Here is a 19,273-nt window from a genome sequence, read left to right on the forward strand (position 1 = left end):
AGTTATTACATGATCATTAATCAGAATTAGCTGATCTTATTGTACTGCTTGCTTGGCTGGAAAAATATAATTAATGCAAATAAAATTAGCAGCATAAGCTGTATTCTACAGAATGTGATATATTTATATTTACAAAGCAGTTCAATCAGGAGGAATCAGAAATCCAAGTAAAGGCTCCCTGTAAGGCCCATGGTACCAGGGCGATTTTGTAACAGCAATTTGAAGCAGCTACAAATTTGCACTCCTTAGTCCCCGTTCACACTTGAGAATGGGGCCAACAGCAAATACATGCTAGAACCCTGGGAGGAGTTAAATACAATTGGAGGCTGCCAGCTCCCGCAGCTAGTCGTGACTGCTCATATGTAATTGTTAATGGAGAGATCACCTGGGAGTGATCGGCCCTGGATGCAGACAAATGTGAAGGGGCCTTAGCCGTTGTACACACGGTCGGACATTCCGATGGACAATGTCCGATAGGACCGTGTTGTTGGATAATCCAACAGTATGTGGGCTCCATCGGACTGTTTCCGTCGGAGTATCCGACGGACCAAGTTTTCCAGCTGGGCTATAAAATTTTCCGACAACATGATCTGATCGGACTTTGTCTGATCATGTGTAGAGAATTCTGATCGGACAAAGTGCCACGCATGCTCAGATCAAATTCCTAGACCAAAGCTATTGGCTACTAGCCTGAACGTAGTCCCGTCCTAACGAAATAACGTCATCACGTTAAGTACGATCGGATTTTCTGACAACTTTGTCCGACTGTGTGTATGCAACAGTTTTGGAAAAAATCAGACGGATTTGCTTGTCGGAATGTCCGACCGTGTGTACAAAGGCTTAGAGTTTTTGTTGGTAGAGAAAAAATGAATTGCGTTTAATACAATTTATTTGTCAATTCCAAACAATTTGTAGCTTAGTCCCTAAGTGACTGACTTTTTGCAGTGTTTGGAGCTAGTGACAGAATCACCACCTTCAGTAGCTACTAATGCTACACAATTCAGCTGCTGATGATCATGGCACATCATTGATTTGTAGTTGTGTAGATAAGTATTGTAATGATATAGAGCAGAAAATCTGTATGCAGCTACAAAATGCCAGAGAAAAAACAAGAGCTTTGTAGGTGCCACAAAGTTGCTAGTGTGACATGGCCCTAAATCCTCTTTCACCCATGCAGCTGGGGGGCTGTAAAAATAGGTGGTTGATCCAAGTTTTCAATGCAGCGCTGTAAAATTTTTACAACATGTCACATTTTGACCTCTGCCAAACGCAACCCATTCAAGTGAATGGGACAGCACTGCAACTGTGTGTAATGCATGTGCTGCGGCAGTGGTAAAACAGGCATCCAAGGGCAACATAGTTCTGATAAGCCACGTTTCCACTGCTTCTGAATAGAGATCCAACACGGATTGTCTGACAAAAAGTGGTACATCCCACTGCACATGTAAATGAGACTTAAAGTATTGATCTCACCTCCCCGGTACCCAGGGGTACTGCCTCCCATCTTTTCCATCACTGCAACCTCAGTCAGTGTCTGCAACATTGGAACATTCAAATGCTCAAACACTAATGCTGGATGCCTGTATCCCTACTGGGCTGTGTTTTTTTGCTCCAACCCTTACATCACTACAGGACTCAGCAGTGATGTAGGAGTTGGGAGAATGAGCCATGGCACACTACTGGGAACACAGGCTTTTGAAGAAGAAGCAGACATGGCCACTGGTGAGTATAATACCTTTTCCCTTACAAGAAACCTTTGCTTGGATTTTTAATGCCCCTGACAAAGTTGCTTTAAATAAATGGTGAAACGCAGGATTGGATAAATCTACAGGTAAACTAGAAACTACCTTTTTATATCTCAATGCCCATGAGATATAAAAATATAATTAACATGAAATTGAGCCTAAAGAAAACACGAATAGGTGGTATTTTTATGAAAGAAGAACTACTCCTTCCTCCTTGTCTGCGCTAATGTACACTGAGCCGTGTATGTACAGCTCAGTGCATATTTACAAAATCACTCTGTGCTGTGATGATGTGACTCTTGTGTGTTTTTTTTACGAGAGTGACATCACTGCCTGGCCAATCTAAGACTGGAAGATGAAGGGACAGAACTAGGAGACCTCTTTTCACATGTCGATGATTTTCGGCGTGCTGCTTCCCCTTTATTGCCCAGTTGGAAGGTTGTGAGCTGGGAAGTGGCACCACCATGTTTCCAAAGTCAAACACTGGAAGGGTCCCCCTCCATGTTGTGCTGTTTTAGTAAAGGTATATCACAACACTGACTGGACAGTATTACAAATTCTTTGGAAGATTAGACAAATCACATACATATTGTATACAACTTACACATACTCAGGGGAATTCATAAAGGTTGTTGTAGGCTGGGGTGGGTCCAGCACGACCTGGGCTCACAGGAAATGGGTTCAGTAATGCAACTTAGACTGAGGACATCTTGGGGCAAAAAAGGACTGCAGGGTAAATGTCTGGATTGAAGCTTTACTATTGCAACAAAAGCTGATTTTATTATTTTATATTTAATTTGGCTATTCATTTTATCGTTCTACTTTTTTTTCCCTGGAGTTCTGCTTTTAAAGTAGAAACCCTTATAAGTATGTATTTTGTAAGCGTTGGCAGAAATCAGTAATATTTAAACGTCTTCTTTTACATTTCCATAGGAATGATAACATGTAAGTAACAAAATATGTTATTCTACTGTTACTTTTAAATGTAATTTTGTTGTGTCAATAGGTGATGATGGTGAGAAATTTGAAATAAATCTCTTTGATTATCCTTGGTTCCATGGGACACTGTCAAGGATCAAGGCTGCTCAACTTGTACTTGCCGGTGGAACCCGAAGCCACGGACTCTTTGTCATCAGACAAAGTGAAACCCGGCCAGGAGAATATGTGCTGACATTCAACTTTCAAGGCAAAGCAAAGGCAAGCACTTTATTTATACTACTTTAAAATTGCTTCTCCGTGATATAACTGTTATTTGATGATTTGTATTCTTTAAAGTAAGTTCTACACAGGAAAAGAAATGTGGTCAATCCACTGGATGAATTTTTGTTTATTTTCACCTGTGATCCTGCCAGTAACATACTTCCTGTACTATGGATGCATTTATTGAGAGCTATAACAATATACCAAGACTGTTAACAAACCAAAACATTTGCAAATAAGAGATGTTTATTGTTATAATTTACATACTTTATGTTTTAAAGTGAATATGTAGCTTGATAATATTAGGAAAAGCTTTATTGAAGCATAAGGTACATGTACTTACCCTGTGTTTGCTTCCTTTACGCTCTCACAGTTCGGCCAGTGTGGCTATTTAAGCACCAAGTTCTGCATTGTGGGGTGCCAAAGTTTACCAGGGTAGTGTTATGTGTTCTTCTACATTCTATTGTGCAGTTTAGCTGCAAAGCCACCCAGCACCTTACAGCACTGAGCCTGAGTTAGTAAAGTGTGAAGCAAGGTAAACTAAATTTAGTTTAAAATAAAATAGCATTTTTAAATTCTTCTGTGCATGACATGACATCTTCAATGCATCAGGGGCGTGGAAATCTTTTTAAAAACGACTTTTCCAAGAATCCCAATCTACTGGTCTCTTATATCAATCTATCTTATCTACTAATAAAAAAATATATATTTAACCAAAACCAGCAATGCAGGACTCCTGCAGACTGTCAGTGCAATCTGTCTGCTCATAAATCGTGCAGGCAGTTTTACACTGACAAGAAGAATCAATGGACTACTACAGCACTCGGCAGTATTGTAGTCGTTTATTGAGAGCTATGAACCAACAGCCACAAAGGATGTCGGTACTGAAACAGACACCCTAAAGAATAGTATTGTGGTAGTTCCAGTTTTTTATGTCACACGATAATACCACAAAGGTCTAGGAAATGCAAAATTTCAGTTAAAAAAAAAAAACAACACACTAAAGTTAATTTTAGGGGGCACAAAAAGGCAATACATTTTAAACATTTTTGGTAATATATAAAAGACGAGGTTGCACTGAGTAAATAGATACCCAACATGTCAAACCTTAAATTTGCTTGCGCCCGTAAAATGGTGACAAACTTTAGTACCCTGTATTTTCTGTAGGTGACGATTTAAAAGCTCTCTATAGGTCATCAGTTTAGCGTTACGGAGGAGGTCAGGTGCTAGAATTATTGGGGGAAACAGTCAACAGGGACCTGGATGGGATGTCATACATGTTGCTTTCGGGTCAGGAACAAGATAGGGAGCAGAGCGGACTTGTATCCACTCTCCTCCCTCCCTCTACCCAGCGGCACCCGCTATGCTGGTATTGGGCCCGCATATGGGTAAGCAGAGCCCAGGATACATTGCGGGGGCACACTGTGGGGGGAGCACTTTACCGGGGTGTGAGAAAGCATTCGGGTGGCAGCGCAGCTGTCCAAATGCTTCCATCTGACAAGTAAACTCTTGCCCGCAGCAGGGCTAAAAAAAAAAAGCAGCTTGCTAAGGGGGCACCCGAGCCGCAGCTCTGTGTATCCATTCAGACAAAGAGCTGTGGTTCGGCCCCCCTCTCTCTCCTGATTGGCTAACTGACTTTGATTGACAGCAGGGGAGCCAATGGTGCTGCTGCTGTGTCTTAGACAATCAGGAGGGAGAGTCCCGGACAGCCGAGACACTTGTGTACATCACTGGATAGTGATAGGCTCAGGTAAGTATTAGGGAGGTTGCTACACACAAAAGGTTTTTTATTGTAATGTATAGAATGCATTAATATAACAACCTTCTGCCTTTAAAACCACTTTAAGGTTTCATAGAGAAAGTAGACCTTGTTTTTTTAACTCCTGCAAAATGAAAAGGTTGAAGCCATGATAAAAACATAGCACTTGATATTTTCTTTTATTTTCTACTTTTTCTTTTACAAAAGGGTTTATTATTATTCAATCCAACATGTCAGGTCAGCAGTTAGATGGTTACATTATGTAATGAACAAACATAAAGCAAAAAATAAAAATAAAAAATAGTAAAAAGGAAACATATGCAAGAAGATTATGCAGGTTACATGCGTGATGTCCCAGGTAGCAAAAAAGAAACCCAAAAATAACTTTCCGAGGGATCCTAGGGGGTCATATGCTATCTGCAAACAAGAATGTCCATGCATAGAACCTAACATATATAAACAAAAGCTTTTGTAATTGAGAGTTTGCCTATTGGGGAGAATGCAATGTGAGAAAAAAATATAGGAGAAATTTAAAAGAATGTTATAAATAATATCAAAGAATGGCCCTTACTCAACCACATCCCAAAAAGCATAGATATTGAAAAACGAATTGTTTCCTCTAAGGAGGGGACTTTCAAACAGGATGAGTGGCCAAAAAAGAAAAGTAAATAATTGATGTATAAGGCATATGATAAAACAATACAACATTTTTCAATCATAGTAGTCAAAAATATTCAAAAGTATGAACATATACACAATATAATGGACAATACAATTTACATGTTTATAGGAAACTGGAAAAATACATTCAATATATTGTCATATACAGATCACGATTATTTCGCTATGCCATATAGCACTGCAGCAGAAATAGAGAACCAAACGCGTTTCAAGATTTTCAAGATTAAGTATTTAATCATATAAAAAATCTTGAAACGTGTTGGGTTTCTATTTCTGCTGCAGTGCTATATGGCGTAGCGAAATAATCGTGATCTGTATATGACAATATATTGAATGTGTTTTTCCAGTTTCCTATAAACATGTAAGTTGTATTGTCCATTATATTGTGTATATGTTCATACTTTTGAATATTTTTGACTACTATGATTAAAAAAAATTGTATTGTTTTATCATATGCCTTATACATCAATTATTTACTTTTCTTTTTTGGCCACTCATCCTGTTTGAAAGTCCCCTCCTTAGAGGAAACAATTCGTTTTTCAATACCCAAAATAAAAATATAGGGCTGTGGAAATTAAAGATTAATTCCTCGATTAATCGATACATTTTTTTGATCAATCAAAATTCTTTTGATCGGTACTCACCTCTCCGCCAGCTTTCGGGTCTTCAGGGAGTTCCGTCGGAGATCCGGTGACGTCACGGACATCGACGTCACTGGTCTCCTCTCCCCTTCCCCAAGTGCCTCCGTCTGCTAACGAAGGGAAGGGGGGAGGAGTCTGGTGACGTTGAAGTTCTGATTGAACGTAACGTGTACGGGGGTGGAGCTACGCATGACGTCAGCCGCTGCTGCCCAACGAAACTAACATGATTGTCAGCTTTACATGCTGTGTTTTTATCATCTTTATGTGAGTAGTTTGTGTTTAAACACAAAAATTTAATCTTATAATTAAGCGGTGAGCACTTTGATCTTTTCTACCCATGACCTGGCGTCCTTGCTGAGATCTAAGGAGATGTGAGAGAAGTTTATGGTCCGTATTAACCCTTTTGATACCCGCTTGCATGACCACCTGTTTGCCCAGGGGTCCATGCCATATGGTGAGAGTGATTAGTTAGACTGGAGGTGGAGGGATTGTCATGCTACTGTGAAAAAAAAAATTACTTACGTCAGTGCTATAGTTTGAATTTAAAACTTATTTGTGTGAACTGTGAAGTTAAGTCATGGATTGTGGAAACTAACTAGTGTCGGGTAATTGTATATAGTGTATACCACATTTACCACTGACTAATGCAGAGTTGCAATGCAAGGAGATCAGCTAAAAGTAGTTGGATCTGTATGTGCGTTATAATTAATCGAAATTAGTCGATTAATCGATTTAAGAAATCAATTAATCGAACACGAAAATTAATCAGTAACAGCCCTATAAAAATACTTTATAAATACTGCTCTTTAATTCTTAAGAGCTGCTAGGACTAACATTTTATATTTTTTGCCCAAACTGGACTTTAAAATATAATTTAAAGGCAAAACCTTTTTTCAGTTTTGGAGAGGGATTAAAATACCTATTAGGTTTTTTATTGCTGTCTGTGCCTCTATTTGTCCTGTTTACCATTTAAATTTTTATTTGTCACTGGAAGTGAAAATAAAAGAAAATCCCAAATTTGGATTGTCCCTAGAAGGGTGATAGAGGGGAAATTGTCCAATGGGGACACTAGTTATGATGACCTGGGGGGCCCAATGATTCCTTTAATTTGCAGTGCTTTTTTCTCACTTCCTGTTTTGGCTATGGGACAGGAAGTGAAGGGAAATCTCCCCAATGGGACACAGATGCCAAAACAAAATGTGTCAAGGTCACGACCCTCCCTTACTCTATTTAAAATAAAAAAGTCTTGCTTATAGTTCTACTTTAATTTTCAGTCAAGATTCTACACCCCGAAGGGGATGAAATTGTGAAAATGCAGGTCCTTTCTGCTTCATAGTTCCTTGTTGCCTTGATTTGGAAGGGGGGTCTAATTTCTTTAAAGTGATCTGACAAAAAGCTAATATTTTTGTATATTGTAATTGTATTGTAATTCTAATTTTTCAGCACCTACGATTATCTCTGAATGAGAACGGACAATGTCATGTACAGCACCTCTGGTTCCAGACCATTTTTGATATGCTGAAACATTTTCACTCTCACCCGATACCCCTAGAATCTGGTGGCTCTGCTGACATCACCCTGCACAGCTATGTTGTTCCACAGCATCCGATACCTGGTGAGGCTTTTATTTATGTTACTATTCACTGGTATTCAAAGACATTTATCACATTTTCCCAGGATGTAATTATATAGCTCAAAATCTTAACTCGTAATAAATATTTTTAATTTACTGTAATAGCTACAAATTACTTCTACAAAAACTAAGAGAAATTAATCAGAATTTTATTAACTTAGTTCTTGGTAAGACAACATTGCCTGTGATTTAACAGGTGCTGTCATATGCGCTACAATGCGATCTTTATAGGTCTACACTCATTTGACTCAAAGGGTAATTTGTAGGTTTCAAACCCAAAACTGCAATATGCATAATTTTTCTAAATGCTCTGCAGTGCATGGTTCTGGAGAGAACAGACATCATTGACATGAATAAATTTAAAGTACTTGGCAGATAACTGCTATTACACCAATTTTCTGTATATGTTTGTGTAGGGACACTTTGTACCCTCCCGTTTGTTTTCTTTTTTCCAATCAAACTATTTCAAACTGCTTCAGGTATAAAGTACAGGTACCCAATGGTTCTGATACCCTGCTTTTACAGCTGGATTTCAGGGAGTTCTGACAGGCAAAGCTTTGGCGATGCAGCTTGCCCACCTTCTTCATACCTCCTGCACATTCATATAAAGAGGGTGAAGTAAGGGCAAGCTCTGAAATTACCTTAACCACTTTATCCCTGGAAGAATTTACCCCCTTCCTGACCAGAGCACTTTTTGCGATTCGGCACTGTGTTGCTTTAACTGACAATTGTGTGGTAGTGTTGCGACGTGGCTCCCAAACAAAATTTGCGTCCTTTTTTTTCCCCACAAATATAGATTTATTTTCGGTGGTATTTTTATTTTTTGTGCATTATTTTTTACATTTTGCTATAATAAATATCCCCAAAAATATATAAAAAAAATTTTTTTCCTCAGTTTAGGCCGATATGTATTCTTGTACATATTTTTGGTGAAAACCAAAAACGCAATAAGCGATTATTGATTGGTTTGCGCAAAAGTTATAGCGTTTACAAAATAGGGGATAGTTTTATACCATTTTTATTTGTTTTATTAATTCATTTTTGTTTTACTAGTAATGGCGGCTATCAGCAATTTTTATCATGACTGCGACATTATGGCAGACACATCGGACATTTTTGACACATTTTTGGGACCATTGTCGTTTATACAGCAATCGGTGCTATACAAATGCACCGATTCCTGTGTAAATGACACTGGCAATGAAGGTGTTAACCACTAGGGGACAGTATATGGGTTAAGTGTGCCCTGGGGAGTGTTTCTAACTGTGGGGGGGTGTGGCTACGTGTGACACGTCACTGATCTTTGCTCCTGATCACAGGGAGCAGAGATCAGTGACACTGTCACTAGGCAGAATGGGGAGATGCTTGTTTACAGTAGCATCTCCCCATTCTTCCTCCCCGTGAGGCGATCGCGGGTATCTCCACTGCGATCGAGTCCACGGAACCCACGACTCAACTCATGGAGTTTGCTGTGCACCCTGGCCACCTCTTAAAGGAAAAAAGAATCCCAATAATCGCATGAAAATTCTCAGTCACCACATCCCAAATAGATTTTGTACAAAAAGGAGAAAAACCCCCAATAAAACGGGACTTTATAAGTGACTGAAAACACGAGTAACAGATATTATTACAATATTTTATTAAATACAAAAATTATCTTTAAATATGCATATAAAGAATTTAGAAAAATGTATCATCACAAACAGCACAATATGATACATAAAATGGCTCAAGCACACGTCCAACCCGACGATCGTTTCAGGCAGATCCTGCCCTTCTTCAGGGTATTTCTAGACCTTATACAGAGCCCACTAATAAAAAACACATATATTTTGTTAAATGTAAGTAGTAAGTGAATTTTAATACATTAATATTTATATCATAGTCAGAAGCATGGAGAGACATATACAAGTTTTTTTACATTACCAATAAAATTTGAATCTGTCTGATATTCCACGTGACATGTGATGATTTGAGACCCCGACAAGCTGGTATTCCTATGACCCAGAATGCCAATGAACCCCAACAAGGGTCACACAAATGGTCCACCTCAACCTGCCAGAAAGGGCCAAATAGATGTTCTGAAAAAAAAAAACACCCCACAATTAATCTTATCCATCCATATATATGTACATACCCATGTACTCCCATATCCTTACCTCCATCTCCTCTCACAAACACATCTACCCCATCTAAACCTAAAAATTGGAGTATCCCCGCGCTATCATACAACTCGTAAACTAACACTAAGGGCAGGTTGCGGCAAACCACCGACAGAGGTATAAGCCCTACCACCAAAAAATCATATGTCAAAATCAAATAAATGGTGTTGCGCTACCTTAAAATATTATGCTAAACTAAAGTGCCTAGTGCATGAAATTAGCAGATTCAGTGTGTAACCCCTAGCACATTTTCCCAAGGGTAAACAATTACATAAAAGTGCAAAGCCAGTATAGCCCTGAAAAATTACAAAACACAGGTTATGCAACAACAGCAAACAATGCGGTAAGTGAATAAAGTGTCAGGTGCTTAGATCACATCACAAAAGGGATAGTAAAGTGTCTAGTGCTTAGAAATACATATATCCAAAATCGCATATGTGAAACTCAAACCTCTAATTAGTGCGATAGTAAAGTGCAATCAAAATCCTCATAGCCAGAGCAGAATCAAGCACAATAAATAAACAAGTATACCAATACTGACATAAATGTGAATCACACAGTGTAAATGCAGCAAAATAAAAGAAATGAACTTGAGTCTCTATATCAAAAAAACAAAGTGACAGTTGGCTCTTAAGGTGCTTTTCCAAATAGAGAGTGCCAAAAACAGTGAATGTAAACTCTTGTACCTCTTCGGTGCTCAACACACACCAGGTGGGGTGGCCCCTTACCTTACTGCTGCAGAGCAATAAAATGACAGGCAATCCAGGGATTGTATCCCTACTCCTGGGAGGTTAATAATGTCCCCACGACTGGTGATGATAGCTCAATAGTTACGTTGAGGTCTCATAGGGAAGGAAAAGGTAGGCTCCAATGGTGAAGTATGTTATGAACTTTTATTAATTTAAAAAGTAATGAAAGGGTACTCACAAACATAAAACAGACAGTTTGCAAATCGAGCAAACGAGCGTTCCGCTCGTGTCACGGACGTCACTTCCGGTGTCCTAATTCCTCCTATTCCAACGCGTAATGTCACATGTCACGTGACTTCATCAGGGAAATTATGAAGTCACGTGACATGTGACGATACGCGTTGGAATAGGAGGAATTAGGACACCGGAAGTGACGTCCGTGACACGAACGGAACGCTTGTTTGCTCGATTTGCAAACTGTCTGTTTTATGTTTGTGAATACCCTTTTATTACTTTTTTAAATTAATAAAAGTTCATAACATACTTCACCATTGGAGCCTACCTTTTCCTTCCTTATGAGACCTCAATGTAACTAGTGAGCTATCATCACCAGTCGTGGGGACATTATTAACCTCCCAGGAGTAGGGATACAATCCCTGGATTGCCTGTCATTTTATTGCTATGCTGTTTACCTTACAGCAGTAAGGTAAGGGGCCACCCCACCTGGTGTGCGTTGAGCACCGAAGAGGCACAAGAGTTTACATTCACTGTTTTTGGCACTCTCTATTTGGGGAAGCACCTTATGAGCCACGTGTCACTTTGCTTTTTCTATATAGAGGCTCAAGTTCATTTCTTTTATTTTGCTGCATTTACACTGTGTGATTCACATTTATGTCAGTATTGGTATACTTGTTTATTTATTGTGCTTGATTCTACTCTGGCTATGAGGATTTTGATTGTACTTTACTATCGCACTAATTAGAGGTTTGAGTTTCACATATGCGATTTTGGATATATGTATTTCTAAGCACTAGACACTTTACTATCCCTTTTGTGATGTGATCTAAGCACCTGACACTTTATTCACTTACCGCATTGTTTGCTGTTGTTGCATAACCTGTGTTTTGTAATTTTTCAGGCTATACTGGCTTTGCACTTTTATGTAATTGTTTACCCTTGGGAAAATGTGCTAGGGGTTACACACTGAATCTGCTAATTTCATGCACTAGGCACTTTAGTTTAGCATAATATTTTAAAGAGGAAGTAAACCCTTCCAAACAACTTGGACCTATAGGTAAGCCTAGATTAAGGCTTACCTGTAGGTCCAAGCAATATCTCCTAAACCTATATGGTTTAGGAGATATTTGCCCGAAAATGGGCACCGCTGTCTACGGCGCATGCGCCGTAGACAGCGGTGCGCATGCGCACTAAATGCGGCAAATCCAAGAATGGATTTGCCAAATTTGTCGACTCCCGTGCGCATGCGCGGGAGTGACGTCATCGCGGCCTCGCCGTATGACAGCGGCGGAGCTGCGAGGCGCGACTCCCGTGCGCATGCGCGGGAGTGACGTCATCGCGGCTTCGCCGCTGTCATTGGTCGGAGCTGCGAGACGCCACCAGCAAGATGGACGCGGCGGACTACAGGGATCAGCGGCGACTTCGCTGGCTCCTGTGTCAGGTAAGTGACACATAATGAGCTACTATGCGATGCATAGTAGTCCATTATGCTTTACCTTTGCAGGGAAAAAAAGAGGAAGTAAACCCATCAGGGTTTACTTCCTCTTTAAGGTAGAGCAACACCGTTTATTTGATTTTGACACACACATAAACATGTCCACAAAAAACAAAACAAAACAAAATACATCTATTTGGCTCTTTCCGGCGGGTTGAGGTGGACCATTTAAAGATAATTTTTGTATTTAATAAAATATTGTAATAATATCTGTTACTTGTGCTTTCAGTCACTTATAAAGTCACATTTTATTGGGGGTTTTTCTCCTTTTTGTATAAGACCACCTCTTAAAGGGCAACGTACAGGTAAGTTAGTTTGCTTGTACGAGCCCTTCTGCTGACGTATATTGGCGTGAGGCTGTCGGCAAGCGGTTAAAGTGTGAGAACTTTGGCTGCTCAGCATTCAGCAGGGTATTAATCAGGGCATTAGAGGCTACTGCTAGGTGTACGGTATGTACTTTATACCCACAGCAGGTTATTTTTTTACCGTAATTCATGGCAAAATCTCTCTAGGGCTAGCCATACACTTTGAGATTTGTCTCATTCAGTTAAGCAGGCTGAGCAAGTGAAATCAATAGATTTCCCCTATCCGTGCTAAACAGCATAGATGGAGGGATCTCCCCGGCTGACTATTGTATTCTAACAGATGCTGCTCCTGAGGCTGTGAAAGTTCCTAAACAGTGACTTTATCAGATTGGCTGCAGTCACTGTTCGGTCAAGAATTTTACGCACGACTTCTTTTTGGAAGCTAGACATAAATGTGACCTGTCTCAACCTAGAAAAACTACATCAGCATGCCTCCATCCCTTAAAGTTATACGAGAACAAGAAAAAGTGGGGTTGGGACTTTACATGAGGCATGTTGATGTGTATAATAATATATGAAGTATATATAAATAAATTGAATGTCACAATCCCCTGGGGATAATTTATAAAAATAATAATAAGCATAATAAAACCGATAACGGTGAAACATTTATGATACAGAATGTAGTCATAAAGACTGTATATAATCATAATAATACATTTAATAGCGAATAATTAATAAGCATGATTTGTGACAGACAGAATAAATGATAAAAAAATCAAATATATATACAGATAATTGATACATGATTTACATGATATGTGAAATTGATAGAGATTGTAATATGATACAGTTATCAGGGCAAACGTATACTTGGCACCCATAGATGAACACTCAACGCGTTTCACGGCCTGTTGCCAATCGTCAGGAGTTGGGTGCATAAATGTGCTAAAAAATAATAAATAGATTATTAAATTATCTATAGGGCTCCATTATTCCCCATAGATGGGAAAGAGACGGAGAAGAAAAAGAGAAAAAAGAAGAAGCACTTTCAGTATTACTTACAAAGCAGCCTATAAATTATGGCCAGCTCCAAGGAATGGGATAAAACATTGACCCAGCACAAAAGGTCCCAACCGGGGTTGAGGCGGGAGATCGTCTAGACAGGACCCATGGGAAACAGTAGCCAGGGAGTGGGTCGGACCACCACTGCACAATGCCATATAGTGAAGTGTGTACATGATTGACATCTGCCCAAATCTGTGTACAAGTATAAAGTGAAATGATAAAAAGCAGTCAATGAGAATGATGAGTTGCTTAGTTGTGTGTGAATGTGAGTATGAGTGTGTGCAAGTGTAATTGAGTATGTGCAATGACTGGGAAGTGTAAATAATTGCATTAATTAAAAAGTATATATATCAAATATGTGTAAATATACATATAAAAAAACAAAGAAATGTGCCAGTAGATAAGTGCATATGCAGTAATTATATATATGAATGTCTGTATGCGAATTTATGTGTGTTTGTTGATGTATGTAAATATATATTGTATGTGTGTGTGTGTGTAAAAGGTATGTGAAGTAGAAGAAAAGATTCCCCAATTACCTGTACTGAAAATAAGTGTAACACCAAAGGGATCTATTCCTCATGATAATGGCATGGTGAGTGAGATGTCGGCCAGCCTCAGGCCAGATATACCCCCGGTCCTGGGCGGATCCCTGCAGTCATATAAACCATGTAGCAGGCAAGGACAGGAGCCTTGGACCCCCCATTAAACCTGTCGGCGTCCGCTCCCCTCCGCTAAAACGGATGGAAACAGCATGCTCTCGCACCGCAGCATTAACGTGGCACGGCGCATGCTCGCATGACGTTGATGAGCTGAGGTCTTACCTCGCCCCCGTCGCATAGGAGAGATAAGCGGGGGGAAATGACCTGAGCTCTTCGCAACCCCGGAGCATGAGACACAGTTAACCAGAACCACCTAACCTGACCTGGAAGGTTAATGGGGTGGAGTGCATGGGAGCACCCCTTGATGGAATGGTCTCTATAACAAATATTATGGGGCAAGGGTGTGCTAATTCATAATCAACTGAAAATATTTATTTATATATACTTTATATATTATTATACACATCAACATGCCTCGTGTAAAGTCCCAACCCCACATCTCCTTTTTGGAAGGAAGTTTGCTAAACCAGATGATGCCGACGGGTCATCAAAAGCTCAGATTTCATCAGATTTACCAGGAATCAGTGTAAAATCAAGCTGTGTATGGCCAGCATATGTACCAGGCAGTCTTCCTTTTAAAAAAAAAAAAAAAAAAGAAAAAGCAAACTACTTGAAATCACATCTGCTGTATATGAGTACCTATATGATTGTCATTCATGTTTTATATGCATGCATAAATGTAAACCAGCATAACCTACATATAGAAAAATCAGATACAGAGAACTAAACACAACATAAAGAGGAACATAAACAGAGAGATACATCCAGCATGTATAATCAAAACAAATAATACTATTGTGTATCCATTTGTAATTATAAAACTTTTAAAAAAACGGCAACATACACATTTACTGCATTTTACACATATGAACATATCTTGCAAAATATGGACCATCTGGGAACAATACAGAAAAGGGGGCTGAGAAAGGAGATTTGTGAGTGAGGTAGGAAAAAAAAAGGGTGCTCTTGATTTTAGGGTAACATGGCATGCCTTTCATAGCCAATTACATTTTGAGAGAGCCTTCAGTAAAATAATTAATTATTTTGAATCTGTGTATATTGACCATGAGGATACCGTTTACACAAATGAAAGAATGGATCGCTTTTTTTTTTCTTTGCTTTAGAGCCTGGACCTGCTGTTCCTAGTTTCCAGCAACAGAGCTGCAGGACTGACACCCAATCACAGCACTACTTCGCCAGCTCTGGGGCAAGTAATGTGCAACCTGTGACACCTCCAGACAACCCCACTGCCAGCAGCCACCCAGTATATCACAGAGTAGATGGGACCCTTGCTGCCAGAAGCCGAAGCAACAGTGCAGAGCTTTTGCTAGAATCACCAAATGGAAGCACAGAAGACTACCATGAAAGCGACGGGTCTCGGAGCCGCACAAGAGCCGTAGAGAACCAGTATTCTTTCTACTGATGAATCTTGTTTTAAACCACATCACTACTAGTTTTCCTTAACTCAAATATCAGCATTGTGCCACATGAATTCTTCCAAGAACAGATGTTGTTATGATGATACACACAATCTTCTTCCCAAATGGTGAAAAGAAACTATATGATTAGGGGGCCGTTGAAAGAAAAACTACAGAGAGCAATACTGTAGGCTGCCATTTCTGACCACCTGAAAATGCCAGTTGCCTGGCTGTCTATAGGTTAAGTACTTTCTACATCCTGACCTGGAATAGGCATGCAGTTAGAAGTCCAGAGTAAAGACAGGGAACTCCTAATCTGCCTACTTGTTCCATAATATTGATGTAAGAAAGCATGTAAATCATTGGGTCAGCAAGACAGCTAGCACTTTGAGAAGGAGAAGTGAACAGTGGCAGCCTGCCATATTCTATCAATTCTAGTTTTCTGGACTCAAAGCTTTTAAAGGACCACTATACTCAAGACATGAAGATGATATTGTATACATTAGGTGAAAGAGAGTGTAATTCAATTAATTAGAAATTATCCGTGAAATAACTGGACAGGAAAATGTCGGAAAATATTAATTTTGATTTGGATTATCTGCTAAAACATTTACATTTTTATAAACAGAAAAGTCAGTGCTACTACCCACACACCACATAGATAGCAGAGCTCCCAGGTGCTCGATCCACAGTCGCTGGCTGAGTAGAGAAATGTAGAAAAAAATTATCTGCACTCCGGTTGTTGCTCTTAAAATTTCTTAATTCTATTGAATAGCCACAGTAAACAAACGCAGATTAAGTCAGTTGACACGTTTCAGCCTATAAGGTCTTAATCATAAGGGTTATGACTAAGGCCTTATAGGCTGAAATATGTCAACTGACTTAATCTGCGTTTGTTCACTGTGGCTATTCAATAGAATTAAGAAATTTTAAGAGCAACAACCGGAGTGCAGATAATTTTTTTATACCTTTACATATTTATGCATTAATGTTAATACAACCCTTTTGACAAAAATCAGTTTATGAACATTTTGTATAGTGGCCTTTTCATTTTGCTTTGCATACAGGGTAACAGGAATACACAGGGGTTGATTTACTCAAACTGGAAAGTGCAAAATCTGGTGCAGCTCTGCATAGAAACCCATCAGCTTCCGGGTCTTTTGCCAAACTTAATTGAGCAAGTTGAAGTTAGAAGCTGATTGAGCTGCACTAGATTTTGTACTATCCAGTTTTAGTAAATCAACTCCCCAGTGTGTAATTTCATACAAACCTTTTACCATACTCTGAAATTCAGTTTATGTGATGAGCAAGCATATTTTAACATTGTAGAAACCCATATGTCAAAATTATCTTAAGATCAAAAGATATATTCAGCTAAACAGAACTCTGTATCTCCCACCATCTAAGCCTTTAATGTGACGGATGAACTCTTTAGTCAGTAGGGAGACCTGGATTGTGGAATGCAGTAGGGTCAAGATAGACTTTTACAGGAAAAGTCAAGATTTTAATAGAATCTCAGCTCTAATTGTCTGCATTTACACATTTTATAACATACAGTACCCCCTGATCATGTATTCTTTTCATCATATTCTCAAGTTGATTTTTGCAAATTTGTAACAGGTTTGCTTTAACTTAGGAGCCCCGTACAGATTCAGCACTGACAGTCTGTTTACATTGCTGCTTGTGCTTTTGTTTCCTGCGAGTATTCCCCATTCCTCAGGTCAGTAGAGCTGACACCAAATCCTGTGTGATCTTGGATTACTTTTAGAATTTTACAGATGGGATATGCATTTACTTTTCTGCTACTGGTATTAAGGGGCTTGAAAAAAGACAAAAAAACTAAAATTGGTCCCTAGGGTAGAAATCTTTACTAAAGCCTCCCACCACCAATGCCCCTGCCTTATCTTTAGTTCTGCTGTTATCGGGCTTTTGGAATGGCACCTTTTTAAATCTGAATTCCAGGTTCAGGTACACAGGGGTTTGCTTACATGGCACAGGTGCCATTCACTGAAGGCCTTGTGTTTTTTTCAATGAATGCAGTGTGTTCTCTGATTGGATGAGGTGGAGAGGCGGGTTGGTGATATCATGATCTCCACCACATCCAATCAGAGAACACTTTGTGTTTGTTGAGAAGAATGCAAGTTGTTCTGTGTATGGAACTAATGCTAAGTGACATGGGACCCTGAAGACAGTGGCAATCCCGGTAGCAGCAGTGACTACTACAGTGATTTCTCCTTTTCCATTGCAGTTTTACAGGCATGGCATATACATACTTATATTGGTCCAAGCTGAACCAATGTAACTATGCAATAAAATCTATACAGTACATGGGATTCAGCTTAATCCCTTTACCACCGCCCAATACATAAGGTACATAAGGTAAAAGGGTAGGCATTAATGCCCACATGCCACACTGATTCATTGCTGGGTGGTGGAAATTTAAGTGCTGAAAGCATGCTAACTGTGCACTTCTAGGACAAAGACCGAGCTGTCAAAGATAGCTCTTGGTCTGGACTGAAGATCGGTGACCAGGGAGATCGGTGGCCAGGGAGACTGGTTTCTGATCATGTGACTGCTGTGACGGTCACATGATCTGGCTTTCCACCGCTACCAGGTGTTCAGAGCTATTTACAGGATGGGTGGGAAGGGGTTAAAAAAATATTTATGTTTACTTGTTAAAAAAATATCTATTCATGTTTACTATAAGTGTTGTTTTAACATTATTTTACTTCATTTCCTGTCATTGTTTGGTTTGAATATTCATATATTTACATATTTTTAAATTTTTAAAGACAGCCTAGCAAAATCAGTTTAAATCAGGGGTGCTCAACCTGCGGCCCACGAGCTGCATGTGGCCCATGAAAGCGGCCCAAAACAAAATCGTAAACTTAATTAACAATTTTCATTTTTTGGGGGGGGGGCGGGGTTGTAAAAATGCGCTTACAGTTTGCTAACACATGCGGGCAAAAAAATTTAGTGTTTCTTTACAAATTTTATCTTCCCAAAGAAACAACCCACTGTTCACAATCAAGCCCTATTCATGATGTCAGTTTTCGGCAGAACCTATATTTTTGAGCAACTATTTTCAAGGATGAAGCACATGAAGGGCAAAATTAGAACCAAAATCTTATGAGCACCTTGAGAATTCATTCAAAATTGCTACTACATCCATCCAACCAGATATTGATGTGTTGGCTTATCAAAAACAGTGCCAAATATCGCACTAGATATGTTACCCTCTTTTACAATAAGAAATATTACAAAACAAAAAAAAATGTATTGCTGAGATAGCTATACTATCTATATTTTTGATCTGCCTGGCTTTTTCTGCTCATCAGCTATCCTTATTGTTTGTGTATTTTATGTGTGGGCCCAAGAGGATTATTCTTCTTTCAATGTGGCCCAGAAAGGTCAAAAGGCTGGTCACCCCTGATTTAAAGTGATTGTAAAGTCTCGTTTTTTTTATTTTCTATAAAAATAATAAACATGTCATACTTACCTGTTCTGTGCAGTGGTTTTGCACAGGGGAGCCAAGATCCTCCTCTTCTCGGGTCCATCTTTGGCTCTCTTGGCCCCTC

The 19,273-nt window shown here is 39.3% G+C and overlaps 1 protein-coding gene across 1 annotated transcript in view; it reads left to right on the forward strand.

Annotated features, from left to right (window-relative positions):
* The window catches only part of SH2B2 (SH2B adaptor protein 2), a 150,332-nt gene extending 133,894 nt beyond the window's left edge, over positions 1-16,438 (forward strand). Inside the window, exons 7-9 of the mRNA XM_077480527.1 lie at positions 2,752-2,942; positions 7,470-7,641; positions 15,402-16,438. Of these exons, the coding sequence (XP_077336653.1) occupies positions 2,752-2,942; positions 7,470-7,641; positions 15,402-15,700 (662 nt within the window). The 3' untranslated portion in view covers positions 15,701-16,438. The remainder of the gene's footprint in view (positions 1-2,751; positions 2,943-7,469; positions 7,642-15,401) is intronic.
* Positions 16,439-19,273: the final 2,835 nt, after the last annotated feature.

Source organism: Lithobates pipiens, unplaced genomic scaffold (genome assembly GCF_037356315.1).
Source record: "Lithobates pipiens isolate NorthernLeopardFrog02 unplaced genomic scaffold, aLitPip1_a1.2 Scaffold_16, whole genome shotgun sequence".
NCBI classification, from domain to species: Eukaryota; Metazoa; Chordata; class Amphibia; order Anura; family Ranidae; genus Lithobates; species Lithobates pipiens.